Source organism: Styela clava, chromosome 9 (genome assembly GCF_964204865.1).
Source record: "Styela clava chromosome 9, kaStyClav1.hap1.2, whole genome shotgun sequence".
Classification (NCBI taxonomy): domain Eukaryota; kingdom Metazoa; phylum Chordata; class Ascidiacea; order Stolidobranchia; family Styelidae; genus Styela; species Styela clava.
The window spans coordinates 1,706,945-1,718,285 of record NC_135258.1 but is presented as its reverse complement, the minus strand read 5'-3'; the positions used below and the strand labels follow the sequence as shown (position 1 = coordinate 1,718,285).

Below are 11,341 nucleotides of genomic sequence, written 5' to 3'. Positions count from 1 at the left end.
CATTCAATGTATACATGCCACGAAAGAGGGCGCTATCGAAACCGACCTACAGGCTTGGAATAAGTAAGTGTATGTATATCCATGAGGCGTCCTCAACTATCTTGGGGCCGCATGTAGAGGGGGGGGGGGTAAACACGTTGACCCACACATGATTTTGATTTAAAATGGTTCAATTTCACCTAGAATTAGCGCAGGGCTTATGGGAGTGAGGACCCCAGGTTCCAATGGAATATTGCAGACCCGTGTAACTCGCTAATTTATGTAAATCGGACACTTTTTACAGATCTTGAAGGTTCAATATAGTGTATTTTTTCTAGAAGGATATTTGGATTTACTGCTGACACATTTGAAAGGATACAGGCTACGGACGCTATCGAAACAGTAAACAGGTCTTCGAATAATAACAGGAAGAGTCCGAGAGGAAGAAAATCGACGCTGTTGAAAAAATATATATAACTCAAAACCGGAAATACTTATATAGTATATATAAATCAGAACGTGGAAGCTGAATATACTGGAGGGATTTTGGACAATTTCAGCTGGTTTAGAGAATATCACTTGTAACCAGGGCATTTCGTCACAAAATTGAGACGATTTGACTCGAAAGTCGGACGCTATACAGTACGTCCTATCAATATAAACGGCTGACTTAGCGTTCACTGTCTGACTACACAAAACTTGATTTGGAGAAATTATAAACTAAGACAATTTGTCGAGACGTAACTGGACGTCACAACGTTGTGCATATTGAATCTACTCGGAAATAATACACTTCATCGAAAAAAAAGAATCGAACATATCTTCTCAGACAGAAAGACGATTCGTCACAAAAATCAGTATAATTCGTCTCAAAAATGAAGCAATTTAAAATCGTCTTAATGGGGTCGGGAGGAGTCGGCAAGACATCGATCACAACACAGTTTACTCGTCAATATTTTGAAGAACAGTAAGTTTGTAAAGCAATAAATATTCATAAGTTTCTCGGTGTTTAGTTCTGTGCTTTTTTATGTCGCGGCATACTAATTTTAAAACATTCATAGATTTCGACACGGTATTACAATGAATTTAGTCATGACCAAGAGCGTAGCCAAAGGTCTGGTGGTGGCGAGGTCTGGGACCCCCTTTTTGAAATTGAAAAAAAAATTCTATGTAATACATAGCAATTTTTCGCAGATTGAAACGCAATTCAGACCTTTAATTAAGACTCGTGAAAACTCCGCTAGCCGTTACGGTCCAACTTGGCATCAATTAATAATTTCTTTTCGCCCTTGTAGATCATTGTGGACTAGCTGTTCCCAACCTGGGCCCTGGTCCTCCATGGACGCCACAGAGTAGTTGAAGGGGAAGCAACATGCTAGGCGCAAAACCAATTTTACTTTTCACTTTACAGAAAAACTCCCTGTTCTTTCCAGTTTCATTGCTTGATAAAGTTATTTCACAATGTGTTTCCAATTTGTTGAGCATGAATTGTTTGAACATAATTGGATTTGAAATCTCTCAATGAAAATAACATTCTAAATTCCGTTGAAATGATAAACAGGGGGCCATGAGTGCTTGAAGGCTGGGAACCACTGTTGTAGGCATTTGTAGAAGAAAATATATCAAAACTAGTTGGCAAAAACTTGGTTAAATTTACTTTTAAAATTTGTCAATTCGTAAACTAGAAAATAAAGATTGTAAACTTCAATCTTTGCGGAAATGAACTTCAGGTTAGAATTCAATTCTCAATACTCAACGGGGAAATGGAAATATTATCTTAAAATAGTAAGAAACGTGGAATTGTGTTATTTTTAGATTTGGTGTTGTCTCTAAAGCGATAAGTACTATTCATCATATTTACTTCCGCTTATTATAAATCATTATATTATCTCAATGTCAGGATACCTTTCGATTGTTTTTTTAGGCTGACTCATATATTATAAGAATAGCATAATATTTTCCCACGAAACAGCAACTTCATTTGTAAGATTTCGTTTGATCATAGTCCAACTCTTTTATACAAAACAAAATATGGCTACAAATATGAAAGAATAATATCCAGTTAAAGATAAAAGATCATTGGTCAATCAAGATAATTGTAATAAATTTCGAAAATATTATAGATGGATGGTTTAGGTCTGTTTCTACTGAACTGTCTCAAAAATTGATGTCGGGAGAGTTCCAGGTTTGCGAATTTGTATGTTTTCATTGTTTGTTTTGCTCATAGTTGGTACGTGCGTCGATTCCCATGGCACTGGTGTCGTTCATGATGTGACCTTTGCTGTTGAAGTGGTTGCCAACTGGTGTTGTTGCAGAAAGAACTTGCAGTTCAGTGCACAATACCCCGACACCTCACATATCATACTTATTTAAAGGCGATAAACGTTTCCTTGTAATTGTATGATTTAATACCAGTATTCATATGAAGCGCCTTATTAAGCATATTTACTCAAGAAAAATAAAAACGGGTTCCAATATTTCAAAATCCATTGTGAAAAGGGGATATCGAATACTTGAAAACATCGGATTCAAGCTTGGGTTTTCCAGTTGAGTAGCCCTGGCTCCATACATACCAACATGTCAAATATGGGATAAATACTTAATGTATGTTTCTCATTAGTTGTGACTGCATTTTAAAGTCTTGTTCAAAGTTGATATGTAACAACGCATCATAAATTATGTGGGAAGATTGAAATAGTCGACGAAATGATTTAACCAACAAAATAATGCTGTTTGATCAGAGCCCCTTTCAAATTAAATGCGTAAACACCCCATGAAAGTAAGTGTCGGCTAAAATGGCGTTGTAAAGTCGGCAAAAATTGCGTTACTGCAAAAATAAGACAAATGCGACTTTTATATTTGATAACTTGTCAAAATAGACGGCATTTTTGGAACCCTCGACGTCTGGAACTGTCAAATCCAATGATAAATTTGAATGTTTTTGCTCCTTTAACTTTTTAATCGTCTTTGTTGTAGATCGACTGGGTCTGATCACGACTTACCTTTATCGTTCCCATGCCAACCTGTCATGTTTTGAATATTAATTGATTATGATTAAATAAAGGTTGTCTCAGTTTGCTACTGTGAAGACATAATCAATATCTATCGGTAATTATTCAGTAACAATATAACATTTATAATCGATTACCTGAAGACGAAGCAAAATTTCTTAACTCCATCTCGTGTTCTGTAAAGATATTAGTATTCATAATTAGACGAAACATCTAAAATCGTGTTATCTCAACGTTTCGTCTTAATGACTTTTTGCCACGAAGGGTTTTTGAGAATTACATTTATATAGATAAATATCTTCATTTCATTCGCCCACCAGAAAACAGACAAATGCAAGGGTCTAGCGTCAGACCTATTCATTTTAGCGCCTACCGCCGTGCCAAGGGTGTAATGCAATAAATATGATTCACAGAATAAAAATGAAGGACATTAGGTGCTTGCCCTAAGACTCATTCGGAATAAATACACAAAACAATTCATTAAAAATTTCTAAGATTTCATAATTCACGATTATCTATATTTAATTTTTTTTTCGAAAGGCCCTATATCTGTCAGGCCCGCGAGCCAAATTCGGCCCGGTTGGTATTTCAATCTGGCCCGCCTGATGCTGCCGCAACCAAACTAAACCAAATTTTGATGTTTTAGCTAAAAAATAGCTCAATGAATTTGTTGAGATTGCAATTAAATTTAGCTTTGGAACGAGGCTTATTGTTTTTCCTCTTTTGGTTTTTTTTAACACAGTGAATATTGTTCATAAAATGTAACATTTTTCGTCACACTTACATGGCCCGCCAGTCTAGTTGGGCCCTTGGTCGAAAAGCCTTGCCCACACCTGTTTTATATCAAAGTAGGTATGAAGCTGTTAAGAGGAAACATGCAAAGCACTTTATTAAAATTCCACCTACTTTTCAATAGTTACATAAATTTCACAGTTATATTTTCAATTTTTTTTAATTTGAATTACAGGATACAGAACATATGCGCTTCCTTGTAATTGAATGGTATAATGCTCATATTCATATGTAGCGCCGTATACAGTAATTTTCTCAAGGGAACGACATTGATATTATTATCTCAGTATTTATTGTAAAAATTCATAACAGTTAAAAGCTGACATTGGCAAACTGCGTCCCGCGGGCCAAATCCTACCAGCTGGGTGATTCAATTTGGCCCGCCTGATGTTGCCATAAATTTCTGCTTTTAACTGATTCTACTTGAACTACATAGTTGTTGTTATTGAAATCTGTATGTTGCATAAGCTTGTTAGATCATGATCGTAGGTTGTATTTTAGGTACCTCGTACTTTCGTTGTGTGGACGTTAACAAAATTTTATTACGTTTTCACGCTGACTCGATTCAACGTTTCGTATCGCTCTCTTTCGCTTCGTACGCTTGTCGTTTTGCTTTTGTAACACTGTAAATGAAATTCTGTTCATAAAGTGTAACTTTTACGCCACGCTTAAATGGCCCACAAGTCTAGGTGGGCAACATTTCAAGCACCTGGACCGAATACCTTCGCCACCCCTGGTTTAAGAGTGTTAAATCCAACGTTCGTAATCATTTGGGTTTCTGCGGATCTAACTATTTCTTCTTCTTCTATGCTTTTGTGTCGATGGATCCGTATGCGTATAATGCAAGGCTGCTGTAGCAGGAATGAAAATACCATAATATGCAATTCAAGAGTCCTGCTGCGCACCAACACAAATATATTTCTGTAACGTTTCGTCTGACATTGAATCACTTGGGAAATCGGTATTTTACGGTCGTTTTACTAAATTGTTGTTATAAAAAATCTCTTATCTTAAAAGCTAGTGGCCTATCAATTTCGAATTTTTACTACTGAAATATGGAAAAAGTCGATAAATGGTAATTTATTATTATTATTAACCTTCTCCGGGGGCCTATGGCACCGGATATATAACCCAAAATTTTGTTGGTATATTTGACTCTTGGTAACACTGTTTTGACACTCGTGTCCGTATATTAGATCATTGCTCTCTTGTTTCAGTTATGAGCCGACAATCGAGGAAGTCCACAGGAAGACGTACTTGTTAGATGGAGAACAATGTGTGATCGAATTGATGGACACGGCAGGTAGGAAAACATCAAAAAATGAATACCACTGTTTATATAGCAGCCTTCTACAAAGCATGCAATTCAAATTGTAGCCGTGGCCATATATCCATACCTACTCCTAACCTGCAGTCCACATGTCAGCCCAATAGCGCTCTCTGGAGGCGCCCATACAAATGTCGATTGGGAACGATGTCGATTTCCATCCATATTTCTAACCTATATGACCCAATAGCCTTCTGGAGAGAGGCCATTTCGAATAGCGAATAGGAAATATAAAAATCCCTATTTTCAACTTTCTGTATGCATGACAGCTCAATAGCGCTCTCCGGAGGACGCTATTTGTTAGCTGCAATTCACGTTACCAATTCGCTTCGGTCGTATACCGCAGGGCTACTCAACTGGCGGACCGCGGTCCGAATCCGGACCTTTCGACCATTTAATTTGTACCGCGTCTGCTGGTATATTTAGGCATTATAAGCATCGTTTTATAGTTTTGGATGATTTTGATACAATTTAAATACACAGCTATACAGCTTGTCGTATTGGTGCCGATGTGTGATATTATTTGCGTCCATATTTGTGAGCCATTTATTGCTCTTGTATTTAATTTAATATTGCATTTGAAGTTTCGTTTATTTAATAAAATAAATTTTTGTGATGTCCGGACCCCAGTAATTTTGAAGTTTCGTAAACGACCTTTGGTGAAAATAGTTGATTTGCCCTGATGTAACGTATAAAACATAATAGAAGAATGGATTCACTGATTACGAAGACATTCCAAGAACCCGTTTGCGCACGCCCATTGACATGAGCCTTGGAACATTAAATGTCAAATTCAATCGCCCAAAGTTAAAATTTTCCTTTCATTAACGATGCAATTTATCCATCTGATACGCGCTAATTCAGTCAACCGTACTTTGTACTTAACAGGAATCGATCAATTTGCGCAAATGAGAGATGTTTATATCAGAGAGGGTCATGGCTTCATTCTTGTGTATTCTATTATCGACAAGAACTCGTTCGAAGACGTGCAGATAATTCATGAACAGATTATAAAAGGAAAATGCAGGTTCGTTTGTCTGTTGTTGTGTTGCCGGCCTGTCGGCGTATATTGGCTTTCTGTCTGCCTGTCCGCTTATTGTCTGGATGTCGCGTATATTGGTTTTTTGCCTGTCTGCGTATACTGTGTGCCTGTCGGTGTATATTCTTCGTGTGTTAGTGTGTGCTGTCTGTATTTTGTTTGGCGTGTATTGTCTGTCTGTTGGCGCATATGATCTTTTTGTCTCGGGATTTGAGTGAATTTTCACAGCACTCCCAGACTTCTGATCCCGAGTTAGTCAATATGATTTGTCTGTCTGTCGGGGTATCTTGTTTGTCCCATGTCTGTAAAGTCGGGTGAGGTTCCATAGGAGCCCTGGCCCAAGCTATTCGACAAGGTTGGCTGTTGGGGAAAATTGTCTGTTTTTCCCAATTTCACTTACAAACGTTATGCACAGTAAGCTAACTGTTCCAATATTTTTTCAGTGACAATGTCCCGATCGTACTGGTCGGTAACAAACGAGACTTGGAAGGCACTGGGCGAGAAGTGGACACCGCTAACGGGGAAGAACTCGCCGCTAGATGGCCTCAGTGCATTTTTATGGAGACATCGGCAATGGATAAGGGGGAGGTCGAGGACGTTTTCGCAAAAGCAGTTAGACAGATCAATAACTTTGAGGGAATACGTCGAGATCGAATCTCCGCCCTTCATAAAGAAGCATCGAAGAAAAAAAAGGGGAACACTAAAAAATGTTCGATCATGTAACGTCATCGGGGACGTGTGGTGACGTCATTATATATGATGGCGTCATATACGGCGTATGAGAAACTCTCAAACCTCATCAACTTATGGCGGCATTCGTGAGAAGATGGCAATAAATGCGGCGATGACGTTATAAAAACCATGAGAAGGTTGTCATAAACTTACGCCTGTATTATAAATATGACGGCATAGACTCCGTTGGATGTTGTCAATAATCGTGTTATCCAAACTATGAAACATTAAATTAGAGGAAGAGTTTCAGAATACCATGTATATCATGACTGTAAAATGAGGTTTTAAAAACTGTGATATCTTGGCGGAGGGATGAAACAAGTTTGAAATAATTCAAGGGCTTTTAAAATCCTCCACGGATTGCGCTAAATCAAATTACCTATCGGAATCCGGTTCTAAACTAATATGAAATTATAACTCAGTTTTCGAGATGCGCGATTATTTTCTTCTGGGTGGTCATAAAAAACAGAATCCAAAATTCGAACATACTCTAATCTAGAGAAAGCATTCGTGCAAAGTGGCCTTAATTACTGAAATATTCAAGAACATCATGGGTTCTCTATTTCGGGTCATTCAGCATGAATCCGGTGTACACTGGTCGCGAAAAATTTTCTTATTGCAACAGCAAAAAATTTTCTTTTTTGTGTTGGGGGAAAATTTGAAAATAAGGGCTTCTGCGCCTCCCTGAACCCTCCTACATTTATATCGATATAGATATTAGACTTCGCCATGAAAAATTGAATTTATTTTCAAATCATTGCCATAAAAAATGATTTTTGTTGTCTTTTTATTATTATTTTTTTTATTTTCTGTCACAATTAACAGTGAATCTTAGCGCTTCATAGGGATAATGCCCAAATCAAGCATTTTGATTGCCTTGGCGTTATTAAAAAAAAGCAAACTGAGTGACTGAAACGCCTCACAAAACACGACTACCCTCTGAAACAGTGGTTCTCAAACTTGTTAAGCCGCGCCGTGGATCGTAACAGTTTTCCACTATTTGTATATTGTATTCCACTATTTTTGAATTCTTTGTCTCATTTGTGAGGGCACTATCGGCTATTTTAATCTTGTGTAATGTAACACTTAGATCCGACTCCTGGTTCAAACTCTAACTTCAGGATAATCAATTTTTATCACAAAAAAACTCGACTTTTGAACGAAAAATTGGACTCCATTTATAACCTTTGATATTTGCTGAATTTGTTAGCAATACATGGTTCCAGCGAGGCCAATTAATTTTGAGTACAGATAAACAGAAGGGTACTGATTTAATCAGAGGTGTGTAGCCGCAAATAGAATCCTTTGCATTAGGGCTTCCCAAATTTTAAAGATCGCGACCCTTTCCAAGATATTGAAATTTTGATACTCCTGTAGTATGCGCACCAAGATGTCGCATAACCTGAACCCTGACCTGATACACATCCTGATTTCAGGTTGTGCGCCATCTTGGTGCGCATATTTCAGGAGGTCCGAAATTTTTCGCGACCCCCTTTTTTGCATCAGTTTCAATAATTGTGTTTCGGATAAAAAGTCGCATATCGCTTTGTGTTAAATTGGTGTGACCTCTTTGCGACCCCTAAAGTTAATTGCTCGACCCGCTACAGGGTCGCGACCCCCAGTTTGGGCCTGCTTTATATAATGCCTATTCACGTCTTTCGTTTCGAACAAGGCAGGTTTTCACTGATATCCAGTTATTTACTCGACTGTCGACTTCAAGGCCATCCGATCCCCGGAACCCATGCTAAACAAATTTTGATGATTAATGCCTGTTGTGGTTTCCTTTAAGAATTTCAAATCAGGCCCTCGGCACTCTGGCCGTTCATAAGACCTTCGATCTTCCGACACTGAATTCGACCCAATATTCAGTATAACGATCCGCCGATAAAAACTTTATTGTCGGAATGCAGCCTCTGGCTTTATAGTTCCATATGTGAACTTTTACTCCGACCCTCGGTGCATATAATAAACTGAAAATTAAATGTGAGATGAATTCAAAATTCTGACTACTTTTTTCGTAGAAGCAATTACGGGTTCTAATTTTTTTTGGGGTCGCTCTGTACAATTCCGATTCCAAAATAAGCAAAAAACCACCAAGTCCCGGCTCCACAACGGTTTAATAATAAAGCGAAACTCTATGCATCAATGCGTATATGAATAATTATTTGTGTATATACCACACTGTAAATTTTAATGTTGCAACTTGAATGTTTTAAGTGAAATACAATTTCTTTGAGAAAAATTTTCTTTGCTTTTTTGCTTTATGTAAAATAAGATTACTGAACTCCTTGCTGTTGCTCATGGTCCAGTTATTTGGTTACAATCTTTTCTGTAGCAACACATAATTATTAGACTAGATTGCTTTTGACTTCCGGAAGTAGCGAATTGAATTGAGAATCGATCGCCAGAAACTTGCATGAATCCGAAATTCGAGTCTGCATAATTGGAGAATACCCTTTTAGCCTCCGAGCAGGTCGAATGTGATTTGTGATGAATATGTTAGAACTTTTAGGGGTGAGAAAGTATGTATTGACTTGTTGACTGAGGCCGGCCCTGCATTCTGTCACGAGATTACGTGGATGACATAATATCGTAGAAACAAACAATCACCCGAGACGATGCGAAACACCTTCGAGATCCTTATCGATTCTACACTAGATGTAACACGCAGGCAGAATTTTGATGACATGTAATAACAGTAATATGTATTGCGCGATGTGCGTTGGTTGTTTTACTGCTAAGCCTCGCTCATCAATTTTAACAGCACTCCAATAATCAAAATGTTAGAACTTAAAATAGGTTAAACTTTAACCGTAAATAAATACTACAACGTTTCACACTTTATGTGTTTACCTTTTTGCGTTCTAGATACTGCCAATTTTACATCATTATCACAATTTACACATGTCTATATTATTCAAATTTCAATTATACCAGGTTATTATGTATACGTACCGGTATTATGATTACATATGGCAGTATTTTAGTTATCAGAACTATATTGAGAAATCTTAAAGATGCCAAAAAACGAAAACTAGACACTGAAAACAGACGTTTTTTTGGGTAAATGGATGCGTTCTTATTTCTTTATTGAAAAAAATCAAACTTCAGCGATTTGCCTTCCTTGCCAACAAACTATTTCAGTTATGAAGAATACAACATTGAGCGCCATTATGAGACAAAGCATTCTTTGAATTATCAGCGGCGTATTTCAAAATTTAAATTCATGCAAAAGTCAAACAAACATGTTCAAAAAAATGTCAAATGAAAGTGAATCCACGTTATTGGCCAGTTATATTGTAGCCCACAACATTGATTAAAAAGAATCGCCCGATTGTTGAAGGGCAAGTTTTGGAAGTCATTTCTCCAGACATAAGTAAGTTTTCCAGCATCAGTCTTTCTAACAACACAATTATGAACCTTAACAATTCAAAAATAATAGATAATCACTTGAATGCGTGATTGCTAATACAATGTACCAAATTGAAGGCATGTGGGATGTTTTTTTGTGTAACAAAACGAGCCATAAGTAGCCATTTATAGGGAGCCGTATGTCAGATGAGCAAGTAACTTCATTAGTCGCTATCAGTTGAAAATTCCCTGCCGAAAGTCGTGCTTGTTATTCCGCGGGCTTTCTATCACCTGACTAATGTAATTATCAATTTTATTATATAACAAACAAATTTTTTTCAGCCCAACTGTCGCGCTATTTTGGCACTCCTTATTTTAGACCCGCGAATATCCTTCTGCTTCAAATTTTGTCCCCCGATCAATAAACTTTGGGAACCCTGACGCGGCGGTGTGGCTCAACGGGCTAAGCGTTAGGAATACGCTCGCCACCGCACCTCCAATTACTCTGCATGGGTTCGCAGGTTCGAATCCCATGCAGGGATGGTTATGTGCGAGAGGATTGCTGGACTCCTCGCCGTCGTTGGGTGGTTCACGTAACCGCTGGTCGGTTACGGCTTCCTCCACCACCAAGTCCATGCTTCCGAAAACAAAAACAATATAACTAATCCCATACCCGACTTGGAATGGTAACGTGGTACGCCATATGAATAATTCGTCTTATCGGCTTTCCTCTCCCCCGGGATAAATATGTAAATCCTATCCTATCCCTGACCTAAAGCTTTAGGCCAGCTTGGGATGAAAATAGAACTCCGTTGAACTCTAAAAATTAGTAGCCCTCTAGCGACATCTACCGTCTTCCAGTTCTGAAATTTTGTAATCGAGTTAGATGGGAAAGAAATTTACATTTGTTTATTTTGGATATTCACTTTCCATCCATGTATTGTCAACGTAAATAATTGTGGAATACCCTTTTAGCCTCCAAGCAAGTCGAATGTGATTTGTAAATATGTTAGAACTTCTATGGGTGAGAAAGTTTGTATTGACTTGTTGACTAAGGCCGGCCCTGCATTCTGACACGTGATTACGTGGATGACATAATATCGTAGAAAC

At 37.9% G+C, this 11,341-nt stretch overlaps 1 protein-coding gene across 1 annotated transcript; it reads left to right on the top strand.

Moving 5' to 3' along the window:
* The first annotated feature begins 283 nt into the window (after nucleotides 1-283).
* Nucleotides 284-9,125, top strand: LOC120338949 (ras-related protein Rap-2b-like). Its single transcript, XM_078116384.1, has 4 exons — nucleotides 284-946; nucleotides 5,000-5,085; nucleotides 5,998-6,136; nucleotides 6,592-9,125. Exons 1-4 carry the CDS (start codon nucleotides 855-857, stop codon nucleotides 6,869-6,871), a joined length of 597 nt encoding a protein of 198 aa, XP_077972510.1. The 5' UTR covers nucleotides 284-854; the 3' UTR covers nucleotides 6,872-9,125.
* The last annotated feature ends 2,216 nt before the right edge of the window (nucleotides 9,126-11,341 follow it).